Genomic DNA, 21,544 nt, shown 5'->3' with positions numbered 1-21,544 from the left:
CTGTGGGGAAATTTATTTATTGGCAGAAAGGATTTTATAAACATCTTAAGGCATTCTTCTTCTTCAGATTTATGCTGAGATATTCCAGACACTTAAAGGCAGAAGTAAACTATGATGAACACATCTTTTTCCTCTGCCAGTAATACCCATATTTCACAAGGGCATGAAAACCAGATAAACTTCTAGATAAGAAGTGGAAAATTCTTTCCTCTACCTGAAGTAATTTGAAGTTCTCCTTTTATGCTGTGCTCCCAGTCTTCCCTGTTGTTTGATAGTGTTGTTAGCACCATTGTAGTGCTGAAGATTTAAACATAAAAGGTTTAATTTTGCATTTATTCTCTCCAGTAATCCTTCAACATACTGCTCTGGGTTAAGAGATAAGGTTAGTGGGATTTACAGACTAGCTTACTGCTACAAAAGCAAGAAATCAATTTATGTTAGGTTGTGTTAGGTTAGGTTAGGTTAAGTTGGGCTAGGTTAGGTTAGGTTAGGTTAGGTTAGGTTAGGTTAGGTTAGGTTAGGTTAGGTTAGACTAGGTTAGACTAGGCTGGTTGAGGAGTAGGGCAAATGGAAGGGAGACATTTGAGTTTAGAAGCTTTTTTCTCAGGAAGTGCAGTGTTTTTTCTGCTCACTGCTACATGCAGTGACGTTGTTGGGTGGGGGAAGAGGAAAGAGGAGGGGTGATCTAACAAACAGCTGTTGCAGCTGCAGAGAGGAAAAAGGAGAAAGATCAGGAGCAGCAGAAGTAATCCAACCCCTGCAACAGGTAATATCTCTTGAGTGCAGATGACCTAGACTGCTCAAATGCAGAAAGGAAGGGGAGAAAAAACAGTGGGTGGGATTTGACTGTGGGAGAACAGTGCATCAACTATACTAGTTCTCAGTGACTCTCTTCTTCCTGAGCTACAGCACTTGGCAGCTTGTCACAGGGGAGGGAGAAGGAACAGAACATGAGACCAGTATGACTTAGTACGACTTAAAAGGAAACCGTCTCAGCAGAAGGGCTTTTCTAGCAGATCTTTTCTGCTGAAAAAAAAAGCAAAAAAAGGAACATTGCTCTCTAATTTCAGCGTGAGGGTTGGTTCCTTATGTGCAGTCAGGACACAGGGGAAGATGGCTGAGTGCAATGGCCCCGCCAGCCGGGAAGTGCTCAGTGCATGCAGGCCTGGGTGGGACCTGGGACCCAGGGGCCCTGGGTTGGATGCCTCCTGAGAGGGACCCACATGTGGCCTTTCCTCCCAGCACTCTGTAAAGGACAGAGATCTGGGGCAAAGGGCTGTCCTGAGCTGGGTGCCTCTGCTGTGCTGTCATCTTAGCTCAGGGGGGAACATGGTCCTGACCACCCTTCATGCACAGAGGGTACCTAGCTCTGTGCTTGCCTTGGATGAAAAGACACACTGGAGACGTTCATGACAAAAATAATAAAATGCAACAGTTACACTTACATGATATTTCCTCCTGAGGAAATACATTGGGTTTTGCAAGATAAAATGGTAAAATCTCTGCTGGTGAGTAAGAGGGAAGAGAGGCTGTTTGGGGCCATGCTGCTGCGTGTGCTGGTTCTGATACTACTTACCTTTCATCTGGTATTCTAGGTTTTCAATCCAGTGAGAAAACAAAGCAAGTTTTCCACTAAGTTAAGCTGATACTAAGCATCCCTAACCTTTCAATGTACTTCACATAAAATCAGCCACAGTAAGGAGAAACTGACAACTAATACAGCAGACAGCAAGTCCAGCCTTCTGTGTCTGTCCCTTGCAAGACCCATGTTTGTTTTCTTCTCCTGTCATCAATGCAGGAAGAATACTGAAACAAGCAGTGATCCCCCAATGCCTCAAAGGAAAGCAATCTGAAAGTCTTAAAGTACATCACACTACCAAGGAGAAATACAGCAGCAAATCAGGCACTAGTGAGGCAAAGCGAGGTTTGGAAGACTAGCCAGCAAGCCTGGGGCAGGGTCAGAGACCGAACAGCTACCTCCAGGATTGCTAACCCTCCTGGATCGCAGTGTTTTATCTGCAGGGGTGCTGCTGAAGCACGTTCTGTAGGGTAAGTGTGCAATGATGACTGCTGTGAAGTAAGGGAAATTGAGAGTCTCACTAAAGCCCATTTCTTCCATCAGCAACTTTCAGATAGAATCAGAGGGCTGAATTTTGTGTTGTGACATGAACCTGTTAGAACAGTGAAATAAGTTAACCTCAGCCTGCTTTTGTTTCTCTAGGTAGAGAGGTCAGCCTTTGGATGAGAAAGACCTTAGAGAACAGTTACGTTTCAGCTTCCTTTTATTACTCTCTGCAGGTTACTTCACTTCTGTCAAAGGCTTCTCTTTGGTCTTATGAACAGCATTTTCAGGTCAGGCCTGTTCCTTCACACAGTGGAGAGTATCACCAAGTGAGGGAGCTGTGCTGCTCGCAGCCCTGGGGCCAGGATCCGTCTGCCAGATAACACCAGCACACTGCCTTCCAGCACATCTCTGCACGACTGGGAATATGGAGCCCTCCTAAACGCCAACAGTGTGTACACAGTTCAGTAATTGCCAGTACATTTTAAAGATGACAAGTTTAACATGCAATAGCTGCCACATTGCCAAAACACTAATGTGAGGCTCCACTTAAAAATGTCTTCTTGGTTATTCCCTGTTTAGTCAAGATGAAGTAGATTAAGAATTGTAAAAACATCAGTTTATTAACCAGCCAATGGAGGAAGAGTTTGGAAAATACAACCAAATCACTGAAAGACAGGTTCTGAGGATGACAGACAGATGTAGCAAACCAAAATTCAGAAGATAAAAACAATATGCTCAGTTTGCAACCAGTGCAAAGTCTACATGGCAATATCAGACTAAAGAGAGTGGTGAAGCTGCTGACTGGAAAGCCTCAAGGTTTTTATGACTGTTCCTGTAACTTCCATATTCATTACAGTAATTCCTATCCATCCAGTAATAAGACTGTTCCTAAATCAGAACAATGTTCCTAATCTTCTGTCTTTTTGTAATGTACAGTTTTCCACCTTTTTCTCTTACCACAAGATAGAACAAAGTGTCATTCAGTAATTAAAGACATGGGATTTGGGATCAATATTTATAGATCTCACTGGTCTATAGTACAATTCCATTGTATCACACTTTTCCCAAAAGTAGGGTATACAGAATACATTCTTTTGTTTGGGTCCTTATAAATCCTATTTTCATACTATCAAAGGGTACTGATGTTTCTTGGGAGATATTTTTTACCACAAATCTTTTGTGCTTATAGAGATGATGATATGAATGGCAGCCATCCTGCATAACTGGAAGAGAGGAAGACAGGCAATTTCTATGACCTCCTTGGGACTTACATAGAATGAAAATTTAGATCAGATTATCTAGATCAGTTTGTATAAGTCTGTGTCATTGTTTACAGTTTTGGTCCAATGCTGGGAATGAAGTATAGGCATTTATCAAATTAAGATATTTCTAAACACACAAATTTACTGCATTTGTTACTGTACAGATATAAATGAGAAAACTTTTGATGGCAGAGGCTACCATGTGAACACACAGGATCAAGGGGCAACCCAAAGAGTATGCTGCTTACTGGGGCAGGAAATTAATAGGTCAAATGCAGGACATGAATTCCAATACAAAATTAACAAATTCATTTCCCAAGGAGCTAGATAGTCTTTTTTACAGCTGGAGGACAAGCAAGCCTCTCTCTTCAGAATAGGACAGAAGAAAATACATTTATTGGATATTAAGTATCTCCAGAGCCTATGAAGTTTTGCAAAAAGTCAGATTATCCATAAAAATTAGTTAGAATAGATCTGAAAGTGAATCTGCTCCAACAGAAGATTCATTTTATTAAATGTAACTTGAATCCAGCAGTCAGTAGAGTGTCTTTGTTCAGTTACTTTTTCCTCTAGAGGCATAAATTTTTCTTCATGTCCACAGCTCACCTTAATGATTGATGGAAACTCAGAAAATTTTTCTGGACATCTTCAGTATAACAACAAAGGGAAACTTTGATCCATTAGGCAGAGTTCTGTTCTGGGACCACTGAGAGACACAGTTTCCACTGATTCTTTAACATTTCATAGCGCCATAGCATGGTTTGGGTTGGAAGCGACATTAAAGCTCATCTATCTCCAACTACTCTGCCATGGGCAGTGACACCTTCCACTAGACCTGGTTGCTCAGGGCACCATCTGACCTGGTCTTGAACATTTCCAGGGATGGAGCATCCACAACTTCTCTGGGCAACCTGTTCCAGTGCCTCACCACCCTCACAGTAAAGAATTGCTCCTTAATAACTAAATATACTCTCCTCCAATTTGAAACCATTATCCCTTGTCCTGTCACTGCATATGCTTGTAAATAGTCTCTCTTCATCTTTCTTGTAGACTCCCTCAAGGTACTGGAAACCATTTCTTCTCCAGGCTGAAAAATTCTAATTCTCTTAGTGTTTCCTTGTAGAAGAGGTGCTCCACGCCTCAAATCATCTTGGTGGTCCTCCTGTGGACTTGCTTCAACAGGTCAATGTCCTTTCTGTGCTGGGCACCCCAGAGCTAGATGCAGCCCTCCAGGTGGGATCTTACCAGAGCAGACTAGAGGGGCAGAATCACAGCCCTCAACCTGCTGACCTCACTGCTTTTGATGCAGTCCAGGATACAACTGGGTTTCTGGGCTGCAAGTGTGCATTGCTGACTCATGTCCAGCCTCTCATCAACCAGCACCCACAAGTCCTTCCCAGCAGGACTGTTCTGAATTTCAGCTCCTTTGCTTTGATATTAATATGTCTGAAGAAGGTGCAGTTTCTTATGATCTTGTTATAAGTCATACTGTTTGCTTTATTATTTTTTTCTTCCACAGCTTTACCATGAACATGTACCTGTTTGTGTATGACTTAATGCAATTCTGTGGGCATTCATGGATATTTACAAATATGATCATCAGGTTCATGACATTTGGAAAAGGTAAGATTCCTTCTCTATTTTCCTTAGGCATTTTAAGAGACAGTGACAGACACACAGAAATATCAAATTAGAGATAAAGTTAAGATTCTGAATACGTGCATGTCCAATACCAGGGATTGCAATTCAATTAGAAAAATACTCCTTTAAAAAGGCTGAACAAATTACTGGCACCTACTTTCTGCCACTGTCACATCAAGAGTGAAGTTCGTTTTGCTAATGAGCTTTAATATTCAGCAGCATGCCAGTAATATTTGACTTTAGACATAGATCTAAATGTGACTAGTTCCAGTCATTATGGTGAGTATTAATCTTACTGAAGCCACCAGGAGGGAATATCTTTGTGGTTATTGCCCATGACTGCCTATCTCCAAAACAATTACAACATATTTCTCCTTTTGTTGCCTGAGGTTAAGACACAAAAAACCCCAAACTAGTGACTAGAAATTTATAGGCATATAAAATGGCTGCTTTCTGGTCTACATATTTTAGGCAGTGCCATGGGTACTGATACTGGCAGGAACTCAACATCTCCTCACATTTAGACATTCCTTATGCATTCCCTCAACATTTCCACCTATTTGGAAATATCCTAAAGCCATATCTGTAAACCAACACATCCAGCACAGTGTTTGCCCATGCATTAATTATAGGGAATGTAATCCTTTTCTCAGCACCCTCGCTCTGCATCAGTCACAAATACAGAGTGAATGGCCTTCTCCACTCCCTGAGGCTTTGCTTCTGCTACCCAGCAGTTTGGTACTGCATGAACTTTATTTCTCGATATCTCCAGCAGTGATAGGGCAAGAGCAAACCTGTTCATTGCTCCAGACTTATACTGTATAACTACCCTCTAATTTTTCTCTTCACTTTGTCTGTAGATTCATTGGCTGACACGTTTTACTCCATAGGACTTGTAATGCGCCTTTGCCAGTTGTTATCTGTATTGGAGATCCTGCATATCCTCATTGGCATTGACAAAAGCCGTCTCCTTCCCAGGTTTTTGCAGGTAAATTAATTTCTCAGGACTCTTCTTTCATGACCTGCACACATCAGCCCTGGTTGCCCTCCGGACAAGCCCAGGCTGAGCTATCCTTAATGTTCGACCTGCCCCCTTACTCAGGGAGCCTGGTCTGCTGATAGTGTGCTAACTGCAGGAATTGATCCTCAGAACTAGCTGGGAAAGAGCTGACCTCTCAACCTTTTCTTTTTGAGCTAAACTAAACAGTGAGTGCCACATGCCTGGCCCACAACAGCAGGGACTCAGAAGATGTCCAGGCAAGTGGCCACCTGCAGAAGTGGGTCAGCCCCCACTTCTAGGGCACCATAAGTGGCTGAGGATACCAGCTCCCCAGCCAACCTGTTTACAGCCAGAAGCATTTCAGAGCCCAAGTTTCAATAGCTCATTTTTTCCATGCCTTTTCTTCACCAACAAGTGCATGTTTATTTTATAGACAAACACAAGACAAGATTTGGCCTAGAAAAGGGATGGCAGTGAGAAAATAAACAGCACATCAAGCCTCCTGAAACATGGTTTGCAGAGTACAGAAGGAAAAGAAATGATTAAGAAAGAGAAAGTAAGATGTAAAGAATTCATGCTGGGAGGGGAAAGAAAGAATTGTCATATTCTTGCTGCAGCGGTGTCTGCCCTCACAGACTCAAAAAAATTGTGGAAACATTCAGAGGTTGTGATGCTGTTAAAGGGTTTACAGGGCATATCAAGAATCATCAAGGCTGGAAGAGATGTTCAAATCATCTAATCCAACCCAGCACCACCATAATCACCCTGAAACCATATCTTCAAGTGCCACATCCAGAAGCCTCTTGAACATGTCCAGAGAGGGTGACTCCACCATCTTCCTGGGCAACTTATTCCAATGCCTAACCACTCTTGCAGTGAAAAAATTTTTTTCTAATATCTAATCTGAACCTCCCTTTGCAAACCGAAGGCCATTTCCTCATGTGCTTTTGTTTGAGACAAAGCAGTAAAGAACAACCTCCACCTCTCTACATCCTGCTTTCAAGTAGCTGTAGAGAGCAATAAGGTCTCCTCTGACCCTCCTGTTCTCCAGACTAAACAACTCCATCTTCCTCAGCCACTCCTCGTAAGACTTGTGCTCCACACCCTCTACCAGTTCCATGCCCTCTGGACATGCTCCCTCCAGCACCCCGATGTCCTTTTTGAAGTGAGATGCCCAGATCTGGTCACAGTAGTTGAGGTGTGGACTCACCAGTTCTGAGTACAGGGGGACAATCACCTCTGTGGTCCTGTTGGTCATACTAGTTGTGATACAGCCCAGGATGCCATTGGCCTTCTTGGCCACCTGGGCACACTGACAGCTCATATGCAGCTGGGTGTTGACCAGCACACCCAGGTCCTTTTCTGCTAATCAGCTCTCAAGCTACTCTACCCCAAGCCTGTCAAAATCCCCTAGTCCAAATCATTGATGAAAATGTTAGACAAAACTGGTCCCAATACTGAGGCCTGGGGAACACTCACTAGTGACTTGTCTCTAGCTGGATTTAGCTCCAGTCACCACCACCCTCTGGGCCCAGCCACCCAGCCAGTTTTTCACCCAGTGAAGAGAGCACCTGTCCAAGCCATGAGCTGCCAGTTTCTCCAGGAGAATGCTGCAGGAGACAGGGCCAAGCATTTCACTGAACTCTGGATAGACAACATCCACAGCCCTTCCCCCATCTACTAAGCAGGTCACTTGGCCATAGATCAGGTTGGTCAAGCATGATCTGCCTTTCCTAAACCCCTGCTGGATGTACCTAATCCCCAGGTTGTCCTGCATGTGCTGTGTGATGGCACTCAGGTGCTCCATGGCAATCCCTGGCATTGGGGTTCAGGCTGACAGGCCTGTAGTTCCCTGGGTCCCCCTCCCTCCCCTTCCTGTAGATGGGCACTACACTTGCTAATTTCCAATCCACTGGGATTTCTCTGGTTACCCAGGACTGGTGCCAAATTGATTGGAAGTGACTCTTTCGTCACCTCCCTCATTATTGTGTGTGGGCCCATAGACTTGCAGGTGTCTAACTGGCATAGCAGCTCACTAACCATTTCCTCCTAGATACAGGGGCTTCACTCAGCTCCCCATGACTCATTTCCAGTTCTGGGAGCTGGGTAGCCTCAGGACAACTGCTTGTGGTAATGAAGACTGAGGCAAAGAAGGCATTAAGTACTCCAGCCTTCTCCTCATTCCATTACACTTAGGCTACCTGCTGCATCCAGCAGAGGATGGAGACCCTCCTTAGCCCTCCTGTTGCTCCAATGTATTTGTAGAAACTTTTTGTTTTCTTTAACTGCAGTGGTGGCATTAATCTCCAGGGCAGCTTTGTCCCTTTTCCTTTTCACCCTACATACCTCACAACATCCTTGCAGTCCCCCAGGTTATGTGCCTCTCTTTTTTAGTCTGAGTTCCAGTCTAAGACCTCTGTTTAACCAGGACAGTCTCTCTCCTTGCTGGCTTGTCATATGTTCAGCTGCAGGCAGAAAACCAGACAAAAGATAATATGCTAAAGCAGAAAGCAAGATGATACTCTGACATGTTTCTTACTGCACACTTTTTTTCACCTGGAAGTTAATTTCAGGTTTTGGTATTTTTCTTATTGCATTGGAAAAAGCAAAAAAATTGACTTGAATTTACCTTCAAACCTTTCCAATCCTTAGTATTTGAATAATGGTGAAACTCATATTCTCTCAGCAGTCAGCACGTAAAAGACCAAAAGTAGTTAGTTATGTTTTTAGTTTTCTGGGTAGCCCATTTCTGTCAAATGACATATTGCATGGGTTAAGATTTTCCTCTTTTAAAATCTCCATTAACTAGTTGACTAAATAACTAATTAACTAATTGACTAATACAGACCTCTGTTCTTTACGCTGCTCACTAAATATGGTAGCAAATTCATCAAAATGCAAGTAACTTTTCCCCTGCCTAAATCTACATGCTTTTACACTAATCTAGGGGGGGAATAGTATCCTATCTAATATGACCTGTAACAAATCTCATGTCATTTCTTGGAGAGAAGAGCAGCCTGCTCTAAGTCACTAAAGCAAGGCTTGTCCTAGCAGAGTTTACACATTCCCCAGCCCTGACATAGTCCACTCCTCCCCTAGCAGGTCCTAGAGAAGAAGAGATCAGGAAAGCATGCACAAACACTGCTCTCTCTTGCCACAGATGTCATTAGTATGAAATGGATATTCTGAGAAGAAAACCATAACCTTTCTTGGGCACTCCAGTCACTGTAGTGCCCTCCAGTGCAGCATGGAGAAGGCAACTCAGAGCACTGTGACTCTCAGTGTTTGCCTCACACCAAATATGGCTTCAGATACTTACTTGGTTCTTTCCCCAAGTGTACACTCACTGCAAACACAATTCTCTTCCCTTGATGTTAGCAGCAGTCTCAGGCTGTCCAAGTAACATGTGTGAGCTCTTTGATGCAGATACCACTGTCAAATTGGGTTACCTGCTTTTGCTGTGAGAGTGAAGTTTAAGCAGTTGTGTGCCAACAGTACTCCCACGTGTCTTGTCACACTTTCCTTACTGCCTCTTAGGAAGAAAAAAAGGATGTATCTTCCACAATGAACTAGGGAAGGACAGTTAGTTAAAAGATGCTTACCTTGCTGCAGACTACTGAACTCCTGCACAGAGTCAGGACACTGCTAAATGTGCAAGAATTTGCTGGTGGCTGCCTTGTCTGACTCTGAGGTAATGCCTACCTGTTCTGACTTGGAGCTTAAAATATACCCCTGGATGTATCCCTTATAACAGGCACATGCCTGCATATTCAAAATGAAGCTCATCTGGAATGAGAGAACAGCTGTTAAGGGCAATGTTGGGAAAACACATGGGTGGAGGTGGAAATATACTAAACCTTGAATAAAACAAGCTGTGAAAAGACCCTGTGGTGGCTTGTTGTTCTGTAGGCATTACAGCAAATAGAAGATTTAAATGAATTTTTGAATGGAAGGTTTCTGCCTAATATGCCATTTGTCACGGGATAGTAGCATTTAAGAAAAACACTACAGATAGTGAAAAAGAAAACAAAAGAGGTTGCCTCATTCAGGATTACCTCATTGAGGGACAAAATCTCAGGCCACTGAGCACCTGAGAAGGGCCAGGTAAGCCAAGGCCAAGTCACACCATGAAAGAAAGATGAGTCCTGTGTGATGGATGCACTGGGGGAAGGCAAGACAGGGAATGATCACAAAGGGATGCCTCTCAGGGCACTCGCAGCTTGAGTGACTGGAGAAGTGCAGGAGAATATGCCACATGTCACTGTTTTCACCAAAACACAACTTAGTCTGGCCAGGGAGCAAAGGCTGGTGGGTCTGGTACCTTAGCAAGCAGAGAGGAAAGACACAAGAAAAGACCGGTGATTTTGTGAACGAAACACCAGTTCTTCTTCCTATGCAAACAGGATTTGATTTACCAAACCAAAACCAATCTACTAGGGGTTTGTGATAAAACCATTCATTTTAACTTTAAGTATTCAGTAGCACTTTTCTCTCTATCTCTTGTTGGTTATTTTTCTTTTTTTTTTCTAATATTCACTAAACCAAAGAGCCATATAAGGGTTTCAGGAACCAAGTAGGATACTGCACAGTCATGGTTATTAAAAAACAGAAGTGAAAGTGCTGTCTCCTCCTGCCCAAACCTCAGCTAGCCAAATTTGCTCTGTTTCACTTACTTGATTCAAAAACTCAGGCTGCCTTGTGGAAATTTATGCCATTCTACAAAACTTGCTGTATTCTCTGAGAGAACAGTGCTGGGAGAGAAAGGAAATTCTGATTTGGTTTTAAGAAAGAAATGAAAATTGAAACCATTGTATTTATGCTTTGGGACATGTTAGCACATACTTCCTTTTGATGAATGTGAAAACCTAAGACTTGTAGATTTGCTTTTAGTTTGTTTTTTTTTTTAAGCAAGAAAGCAGCAAAAAAGAATACCATATTTCATTCATGCAAGGACACATGATCCATACAGCAAATGATCTGTGGCTAAGCAGTAGCATGTGCTATATGTATTTATATATGCACAGATACGGTGCATATAAGGGCACAGTGTCATCAGACATTCACTGGTCTCTCTTCTTCAAGTGGCACCCTGCTTTGTCACTTGCAGAAAAGGTCCCCAGCCTCTGACTAGTCCGTGCATCTACCTTTGATTTGTGTGGGCTACGTAAAGGTATGAGGGCTGTGAAAGAAAAAAGCACAATGTCTTGAAAGAGAATAAAGGCAAGCAGGCAGACAACACACTGATTTATGTAGAAAAAGAGGTAGGATGCCATTGTCTGTCCTAGGGGACATCACAACTGCCCTGAGCAGACAGGACTGTGTCCTGTCTGCAGATATGCTCCAGAGCAAGGCCACATGTCACTTCCAAGGCCACTCTGATGGAGGAAATCTGCTTGTTGTGTTTCTGCATGTGCCCTGGGGAGAGAAGGAAATCCACAGCCTCTTCCCCTTTCAGATCACAAGGCTGAGTTTTGGGTCTCGATAGCCACTCTGTCTCACTAGCAAGTGCACATAATTTTGAAACTGGGGATGCTAATTATCTTCCTACTTTCTCTCACTGAAACAGGATCAGATTCTGATCACTTGACTCACGCTATTTTCTTACATATTTCCACCCAGCTGCCTCTTGAAGAGCAAGTGACCATTTGGAAAATCTTCAAGCTCTGACATCTAAAAACATGTCCTCCTTTTCATTATCAGGATAAAGCCTTGGTGTCTAGGACAATTTCCTGTGGCACTTCCCTGAAACAGCTCTTGTATTAACAACATTGCAGAACTCTCTCTCCACATCTCAGTCTGATTTTAGGGTCAGTAACTAAATGCCCACACCACCAATGCTGCACTCTTTACCACTTGTCACCTAAAAATTTTATCTCAGGTCCTATGTTATCTGTTCTCTCCAGCACATAATCCCAGTCAGTGCTCACACTGCTTTTACCTTTGTTTTGACTTCCCTCTTGTGATGGTTGTCCTGTCACATTTCTCCTCCCTCTGTTCTATCTGGTTTCAGATCCTGCATCAATACTTCCAGTTCCCCCATGTTTTTGTCAGGTTCCTCAGCATCAGCATACAAACAGAGGACATATTACCTCTCACTTTCTGTTTCCTGACCCAACTATGCAGAAGTCTGTAAACATCCGACCTTCTAGAAATTAATTCATCAGTTACAGACCTAGGGGATCAGCAACACAATGTGACAGTCAGGGAAAGGTGAGAGGCAGAAAACCCATTTTAGCTGGTGTGGCCCCTCAGTCATTTCCAAGATGAGGAACCAGATCCCTGGGAGAGAGACATAGTCTCTTTCTGTATGAAAAATTGCTCTCACGTAATTTTACAGAATAGTGAAGTGAAGGCTGCTTTATGTGACAGCTGTGGTTTGCAAATAAGAAAAAAGTTTGTGCCAAAATGATCCATTAAGGAACCCATAAACATTATGTAGTAAAAGTACCACACAAACGTGCTGAGAGGTGAAGTTCTTAATTCGTTTAAGGTAAGAGTAAGGAGAAGAGAGGAAACCAGTGAAAAAGAGTAACTGTGCTAATGAAAACAACCTTTGTAATCCATTTTCATTTTGTAACTTTTCACTGACTTTACACCACAACCCGTGAAGAGCAGTCGGTAAAAAGAAACCAGTGAAGCTACACTGATTCATACCAAGTGATTAAATGCATGTTTTCTTGTTCAACACTTAAAAATAGAGTGTAAAACAGAGTAAACTGGTAACGCTCTGGGAGAGCTTAACAAGCAGCTCTTGGTAGTACTGATATACTTACAGGGCAGGGCATGGATACTGTTAGGAAATGTTTCCAAGAAAGTTGCAAAAAGCCACACTTGTTTCTAATTTCTTGAGACTTAATATTACCGAAGTATTTGTTTTAAACTGGAGACACTGCCTGTTTAATCCAGTTTTATCCATCATTTGTAAAGGCACACCTTATGCCTTGAATAAAGTTCAACCACTAGAAAAATGTTAGGACACAAATACTCTGGCAATCTTTTGTGTAAATGACAAGTTCAAACCTGCTTCCCCCAGAGAAGAATGAAATTGAAAGAAAGATAGGAATTCTGCTTGTCCTCCCTCTTTCTGCAAATCTTACATGGCAGAGGTACCTTGGGACATAGATTAAGTTATGGAAACAGAGCTGGGAGTGTGCAATTAGCACTTTCTGGCATTCTACCCCTCCAAGACTGGGCCTCTGTATCCCACTGCCTCCCACACAGCCTGTGGGCAAGGAAGTTCATCCCAGCTGGCCCTCCAGGCATCTGGATGTGTGCAGCAGGAATAGTCCTTGCTTCTTTCATGTCAGCTGGCTCATCCACAGGTTTCCTTGGCTACAAACCCAAGTCATCCTGGCTGGCAAGCAAACCTCCACACTTACTGTAGCAGAGCTGTGGTGCTGCAGCTAGCAGTGTCCAGCTCCCTGTGCTGAAGGCCAATGGGATCTTGAACAAAAGCAGGCAAAGAAGCGAAAAATTCACTGCTCAGTTTTTGTAAAGGAAACTGAATCCACCTGTAGCCTCCTATTTTGCTAAAATGGCACAGATATAACAGCTGCAGAAGGTCCTACCTGAATTAAAAATGCTCTTTTCTTTTCAGATCACTGAGAGAATAATTGTTTTATTTGTTGTGATCAACAGTCAGGAAGAAGTTCAAGGGAAATACATCGTGTGTGTTTTGTTTTTCCTTTGGAATTTATTAGATGTGGTCAGGTAAGGAGTCAATGTCAAAGCCACAATGGGAAAATGGGTTATTCTTGCCAGCAGACTCCACTCCCACTGTGCAGGACACTCATTTAATCAAAACTGGCCAAGCATATTATCCATTTTAAGTGAAAGCTTGAAACCTGTAAGTTACTGATTTTTACAAAAATCTACATGGCTGAGAGGCAGAGAGACTTATAGATAAAAGAGTAATGCATCAACATCTGTAGTTCAAAGGCTTTTACCTTTTTAACAAAAATTTAAAAGGAAATCACAACTACCTTCTGGGGAATAGAAAGTTCCAAAAGTAGGGCACAGTAGGTCAGCACCAGCAGAACTCCTTGCTAAAAGGGAAAGACTGTTCTGGGTTAATTGCACTGTGCCTTCCAAAAAGCCAAAATCTCCTGCTGCAGAGACTGAGGATTTTGGTGTAGTAAGTCATATATCACACCAGAAGCACAACAAACATATTTCTCAAATGTAACATAAGCCTCTATGCACCTCAGTTGTAGTCTCTGAGCAGGCAAGACATACAGAAGCATATTAAGAAGTCACGGACCTCACAGCAACGTATTTATGGCAGCAAAATCTGTTCTTTTTGCTGAAACAGCTTTCTGCTACGTTAACTATATTGCTCAGGGTGCTGACTAAAGAATATGGATTTAGGAAGCAAAGGAAAAGTATATAATAAAAGAGATCTGGAAAAGAGAAGTGTCAGAATTGATAGAGATTTTAAGTCCATTTCAGAGTATTTGCATTACATGTGTTAATAGACTACTACTTGTATAATTATTTTGATTATTGCTCCACACCACATATTTTTGAAGTTTGTAAAGCTAAAATAGTAGAACCTAATCTGAAATTAAAGGGTTCTGTGCTGCTGGAGAGATGCCAAAAGTATAAACAGTATTGGCTGTAAAGTCCTGTCAGTGCATAATAGTGCAATCAATGTCAGTGCATCATTATTTTCTACCATTGCTAAAGAACACACTCCAGCATCACAGCAGTCATGGCAGTAGTTTATAAGAAAGATACTGTGGTCTATAGCAGCAAATGACCAATTCAGACAACACAAAGTACAACTCCTACAGGTTTAGAATTCTTGTCTGATCTATTTTATAGCATCTGTGCCACGTTGTAAGAAACATCCATATCTGAAAGTGCACAGGGATCTATCCCATCCAACTAGCCAACTACTCTTAAGTAGTACAAGTTGCTGATGTTCTTCAACATAGTCTTTCAAGGACATAAATATCCCCGAAGGACTATTTATCATGCATTATAGTTAATGATGCTATTCTGCAATGCTTTCTATAGCTGATCTTTCCTGCTTGTACCATGAGCAGCCCATGGAGTTGTATAGAGAGAGTAGCTGTTTCCTTTTTGTATCAGGTTGAGATTCAGGCTAAAAAGCAACAATAATAAAAAATTTAAACAATCCTGAGGTTGCAGAGCTCAAACTTGAGAGCAGATGGTACATTTCCAGCTCCTCTACAGTCCAGGTATAATGCAAAATTCATCAAATTAATTAATAAGGGAATACAGAAAGTTGTTTAACGTTGGTTTCATCTGTCAGAAAGTCTTGGGTAATAGATTTTCATATCTCTAGTAAGACCATAGGTCAAAAAGCCTTTCAGCTGACCAAAAATGTGATCAGACCTGTTTCTCAGTGTTTGGAAAGCTGCTGTACCACTTTATGATCAAACCAGAACTAGTTCACCTTTGGAGACTGAAGTCCTAGACATTCTGGTCTCCCAGTGAGTAACAGTAACAGCCACAGTAAAAATAAAATGCTGCAATACACTGGAGTGCAACTGTCTTTTTTTGCCCCTACTACCCCTTCTGAGGTCAGGAGAGAGTTGCAGGTGTTCTGCAGAAGGTTAAGTTCCTGCAATTATCTTCCTATTTAGCCATTTCCAGAAGTGATTTAACTAGCACAGTAGCCCTAAGTGACAGTCATATTCCACCTGCCACTCCCAGTTGGGATATCCTCATCTGAAATCCATTTTCTAATGGACCAGTACAAAATCATGCTTGTTTATGATGCAGCTTTCTGTCTGTAGGGCTCTACTGCTGCCTGCATGCTCTGGGATAGCACCACAGACAATCCCTCCAAAACAAAGAACCACCTACTTTTAGGCAATGGAGTCTGAACACAACTATTGCTGATTCGGAAATTTACTCAGATAGGCAGCTCCAAGTTCTTCTGCAATTCCTTTGAATTTTTCAATACTGCCTCTTTATTTTAAAAACATCATGATTGCCTCTGCTCATCTGCTTTCCTCTTGCTGCAGATACACTTACAACATGTTGTCAAGGATGGGAATATACTACCTACCACTGACATGGCTCAACTTCTCACTGTGCATCCCACTTTACCCACTTTCAGTTCTGAGTGAAGGTAAGGAGGCAGGAAAGGTACCAACAGCTTCCTTCCTCAATACGCTTCGATCAAACGTGACCACTTCAACTGCCATTTGTGTTTAAGATAGTTCTTCTTGTGTTGCCGAAGTAGTCACAACTGTTTATGTACCTTCATATGAACCTGTATTGTCACATGGTTTTCTCTTTTCTGTTATTTCTTCTTTAATAGAGGCTCTCTGGGGCTTGGGGTTTGTGTCTGGTGGGGTTTTTCTTTGTTTTTTAATTGTTTTTTAACAATATAGGAAAGAGTTTGCTGTTATGAGAAAAGCAAAAAAATACTCTCATAAAACACAAACAGATTCCCCCATTCCAGACTAAGCACACTAGACAGCAGGTTCCAAAGGTGCCCTCTCCGCCACCGAGGCTGACCTTACTGGCTTAGGCCATACTTAGCCAGTTATCATACTTAGTCCCAAGAAAAGTGCTCATTCAGAGTACACTGAAAGCACTGCAACTACACGATTGACAAAACTTGTTACTTACTAGGAAATACTTGCCAATTCTAGTATAAAGAGCAATTAGCACCTCAGATGTACAAAACTGAACTTAGGGAGAAAATGTCCATATATGTATGAATAGATATGAACATGAATATATATAGCTCAATGTATATGTATATAAAATACAGCTGTTTGTGCTTTAAAAGTAATTAACTTTTACACAAAGCTTTTTGATGATCTTCCACCTCCTTTTGACTAAGGATTTACCATGTTTTTACAGCATATGCAATCTGTGTATCGCTGCCTTATTTTGAATCCTTTGGTACATACTCCATCAAGCTACCATTTCCATTCACCTTCTCAATCTACTTCCCTTATGTTCTGAAAATGTACCTGCTAGTACTCTTTATAGGTAAGTAACTCATCTGCCAGAAAGCTGGGTCTCAAGGCAACTGGGATGGCTATAGCAACAGAAAATAAGTCAGCATTGTGCCTTTCACAAACTGTCTCCGCTATATCTTCTGCTGACCACTGCAGGGAAATGTATCACCACCTGTTTTGATTTCCAGTGTCTTTCAAGTACAAATCTTTGAATTTGCAAGATATACAATATGTATGAGGTATAAACATGCAAAACAATAAAAATTGTTTCAGTGGTCCTAGCCTTATAGGTACTCAGGGAAGCTTTCTCTTTTTTTTTTCTTTTTTTTTAAACAAATCTATTCCCATTTGATGATTCTCTTGTTCTGTGCAACTGTTCTTCACTCATATCTCTTAGCTCGGATGAGAAGTTATATCTAAATTAAGATTTTTACAGCCTGATTTTTCAAAGGGATGAAAAAACTAGCCCCCTTCAAAACCTGCAAGTAAATAGACGCCTTCTCCTCCTTTTCAAAGTACTTTTGAAAAATTTGGATTGAATTTAGCTGCATTATAGACAAGTCTTTGTTATGTCATTGACTTTAATATGAATTTGGGGCATCTTGTTTTTATGATTCAGTGTTCTGTTATCAAGTACATGGAAGGAACTGTGCAAGGTTGTCAGATGAAGGTTCCTACTGTTCCTTCTAAATGGACTGAAGACAGTTTGGACTCAACTCCCTTGTTTCATTTTGTGTTTTACTTCAGGTATGTGCTTTACCATGCAGAACATCTTCTCCAAGAGAAAGGCACACCAAGGGACAGACAACATCAAAAATAAAAGAAGCTAAGTCAATATTTTGTTTGGAAGCACTAAATATATTCCTAGTGGACTGCTGCATATCATAGGTTAAAAAGAAACTGGACAAAGATTTTTCAATGCAAACCTCCTCTTTGCATGTACATTATCTGTGTAGAATTTTCAGAAAGGCAGTCTCTTGAATGCACATCAAAAATGAAGCAATTTTTGAAAACTTTGGAAAATTTTGACTGAAAATGGCTGGAGTTTTTAAATTACTATGTTTTTTCTAACATATATTAGAGAATTATGAAAAAATGAAGAGTGCCTTCACTCCTAATCACACCAACGACACTTATTTTCATGTTAATTCTTACCTCACTGGCAGCAGATATTCTATAATGACAATACTATTTAATCAGTAAGATTATATTAGGCCAATATGTATGTGCCTCTTATACAAAAGCTAAATTGGCTGGAACTGGAATCTCTCAAGGAGCAGAAGCCAGAACCTTTACAACCTATGAGACTGACATGCTGATTAGCCCTGGGCATTCACAAAGGATGCCTCACGCTGTGGCCCAGCCTTCACTTATCAAAAGAAGACTCCAGAAAATGCCACTAAACCAGAAAGGCAAGTGATCAGGTACTCACCTACTATATATTCAAGGGGATATATAAGGTTCAGAAATAAATAGTCATGTGTCTGCCATGTCTGTCTCTCCCCACAATGATTTTCTTCCATGTTGAACAGCAGACCGATGTGTGCAAAAGAAGTACGAAGTAGTCAGGCCAAATATGTGTTGTTCTTTAAAGGGAAGTGAATGGTTATCAAAAGCCATGTGCAAAATTCTAGGCCTTTTACTCAATTGCATTGCTTCTCACACTTCTGTAGGACTATCTGTGAGAATACAACTAGAACACAGGCTCTTCAGAGGCTGGGAATGAAGAATACCAACAGCAACTCAGTGGATTGTTCAGGCAAAAATAGCCACATAACTCCTTTTGGCTGGCAAGGGCTTTTCTAATATATGTATTGATTATCATCTACATTTCAATTCAAGCAGGGGGAGAAAAGTGAGGCTCTTTTTTTGAGCTTGACTAAAACTGTGGGGAGGGAGGCAAGATAATAGTAGGAGACAATTTAATAGGAAAATAAACATTATCACAATATGAAGAGGTTTTTACGTGTATGACTTTTTAGACCTTGTATCCTAAGGCATTATATAAGGAAACAGGGAAGCTAAACTAATGTGTTATGAAAGGCAACCTGTATATTTAATATTTAATATATGTGAAAGGCAATGCCTGCAGACTATTGTGACCACTGAGTGTTTGCAAACCATTCACGCATGCAACAGAATAGGTCAACCCTAGATTATTTTTTTCCAAAGCATTGCAAACAGACAGGAATTTAGAACTTGCTAGAGAAACAAAAGTACTTCCATTTTGAACCTCTATCTGACCCAGACTGATTCCAATGTGAACAATGTGAAGAAACATCTAGAACAGCTGAGTAGGATGAGTTTTGTAGAAGACAGCCAGAAGAAGTCCAAATGAAACCACTATATAACTTGCTAAAGTTGAAAAATTAACATCTTCCCCCTTGGAAATTCAATCTAATGTGTTTGCCATGAAACTGGCTGGAGTTTACACACCCTGTAAGAGGAAACACGACATGTGATATTGTACTGGGTCTATGTGGCAAGGCTTTGGTAGTGGGAAAGCTGCAGGAATGGTCTCCATGAGAAGCCATGGGCCTCCTCCATGCCAGAAACAGCTGGTTGCAGCCAGTTCCAAAACTGAGCCACTGCGGGACACTGCTGAGCCAAACAGCAAAAATAATGGCATATCTGTGAAAATGCATATAAGAAAAGGTAAAAAGATGTTATGCAGCAGCTGTGAGAAGAAAAATGTGAGAGACACAGCTCTGTAGGTAACAAGGTCAATAGAGACAGAGAGGAGCAGCTGCTCCAGGCACTGCAGCAGATTCCCCTGCAGGCCATGGAGAAGGTCATGGTGTACTAGGTTGTCCCTCTGCAGCCCATGTTGAAGCATGCTAGACAAGAAACCCACACTGCAGCCTGCAGAGGAGCCTTAGGTGGTTGTACCCTGAATGAAGCTGCAGCCCATGGAGCTCACACAAGAGCAAGTTCCTGGTAGGCCCATTAGGGACCCATACTGGAGCAGCTTTTTCCAGATGGGCTGTACACCATGTAGAGCAGTACTTGAAGAGGTGCAGCTTGTGAGAAGGAACAATGAAGGAATGTATCCCATGGAAGGGACTCATGCTGGAGCAGGGGAATGGTGTGAAGAGAAACAAGCAGCAGAGATGAAGTTTTATGAAGCAAGTGTAACCCCTATTCCCTACGCCCCTTGCACTGCTTGAGGAGGAAGGAGGTAGAAGATTCAGGAATGAGAGAGTAAAAGTTGACCCTAGGAAGGGAGGGGTGGGGAGAAGGTGATTTTAGTTTTGTCTTTGTTTCTTACCATCCTAGTCTATTTTTAATTGGCAATTAATTATTCTTTTACGAGTTGAATCTGGTTTTCTGACAGTGAATGGTAAAAGATCTCCCTGTCTATATCTTGACCCACAAACTTTCTCATCCTATTTTCTCCCTGTTCTGTTGAGGAGGTGGCATGAGAATCAAAATCTGACAGCCAGCTGAGGTCAAACTTGCTGCAGATTAAGTCATGTTTATTGTTTTATGTTAAAAATGTTATGTCACTGAGTCTCAAAGCAGCCTAAAGGCTGGAATAGGAAAAGGATTCTTTAGAAATTCACTATGGGGAGGACCCTCTAACCTAAATGGCAAGAAAAAGGCATGAAGTTAAGACAGAAGACTTCTCCACCTCCTTCTGGTAGAGAGGTAACTTGGGGCAGGCTACTGGGAGATGCAGGAAGTCAGACTTCCATGTGTGCCCACAGCAGGTCACTGTAACTTCAGCTCCAATGCCTCACCTGAATTTTTGGAAAAGCTGCGGATTGGGCAGGTAGAATGTTTAAGACAATGGCTTCTATGACAATGAGTGATACTTCAGTGATTGTAGCCTAATAGGGAGGGATGGGATTGACCTGTCTAAAAAGGCAAGAGAATCTTTGGCAGCGGGCTGTCAAATTTGGCAACATGGGCTTTGAACCAAAGGATTCAGGGGGTGGGTTCAAAGTGGTAACGCTCATGCCATTATTTCCTTCTGGGGAGTAGGCCATGCCAACCAGTGCAGTGATGCCAAAGGGGTTTTTGTTCTGATTTTCACATTTTGTAGATTTTAGGAACACAGTAGTTGTAGATTTTTAGAGGGTTAATATTTCTAACAGTTTAAGTTTAATGCCTTTCTATCACTACCCCTGTCCCAGAACAGGGAGCTCAAATTCCTTTAGTTAATTAATCTTGTTTAGACTCCTTTCCAAGGTAAAGAGCTGAAGGATATCAGAAGGCCTACAGAATGAAACATAAACATAGGTCAGAGTGACCCAAAAGCCAGAATCGGATGAACTCCAAGAGACCTTTGTGTGCCCGAGGAAGAAGAGTTGATGAAGACAGAGGGTCTTGATGACCCCAGACCCAATTCCAGGGGGTTGGACCAGGGGTGGGACTGGGGCTGGACTGAGAAATGTGTAAAGCAATGATTGGAGGGATCTTATTATAAAAGCCATGGAAACAAGAACTGAGACACATGCATGTCATCCTGTATTCCTGTGGGCTGTAGGCCCTGTGTTATTAAAGGACCTTTCTTTACTTTTTATCTTACCCTACACTAACGTGGCTCGAAGTCCTGTTTTTGGGGGGAAGGGTCATTCACGGCATCAGCAGCAATGGATACTCCTTGGCTGCCTCTCAAGACGAGAAT

At 41.8% G+C, this 21,544-nt stretch overlaps 1 protein-coding gene across 3 annotated transcripts; it reads left to right on the top strand.

Moving 5' to 3' along the window:
* The first annotated feature begins 680 nt into the window (after window positions 1-680).
* Window positions 681-21,340, top strand: HACD4 (3-hydroxyacyl-CoA dehydratase 4). 3 transcript variants are annotated; one of them, XM_071580111.1, is made up of 7 exons: window positions 681-766; window positions 4,847-4,950; window positions 5,859-5,956; window positions 13,566-13,678; window positions 15,964-16,070; window positions 16,814-16,945; window positions 17,662-21,340. In XM_071580111.1, exons 2-7 carry the CDS (start codon window positions 4,854-4,856, stop codon window positions 17,742-17,744), a joined length of 630 nt encoding a protein of 209 aa, XP_071436212.1. In that variant the 5' UTR covers window positions 681-766; window positions 4,847-4,853; the 3' UTR covers window positions 17,745-21,340. The 3 variants fall into 3 exon arrangements, with proteins under 3 accessions (XP_071436212.1, XP_071436211.1, XP_071436213.1); XM_071580110.1 differs by having other exon boundaries at window positions 5,829-5,956; XM_071580112.1 differs by lacking the exon at window positions 681-766 and adding an exon at window positions 1,863-2,049 and having other exon boundaries at window positions 5,829-5,956.
* The last annotated feature ends 204 nt before the right edge of the window (window positions 21,341-21,544 follow it).

This window comes from Pithys albifrons, chromosome Z (genome assembly GCF_047495875.1).
Source record: "Pithys albifrons albifrons isolate INPA30051 chromosome Z, PitAlb_v1, whole genome shotgun sequence".
Lineage (NCBI taxonomy): Eukaryota > Metazoa > Chordata > Aves > Passeriformes > Thamnophilidae > Pithys > Pithys albifrons.
The sequence above is the reverse complement of the archived record's forward strand: the minus strand, read 5'-3'. Positions and strand labels throughout refer to the sequence as shown.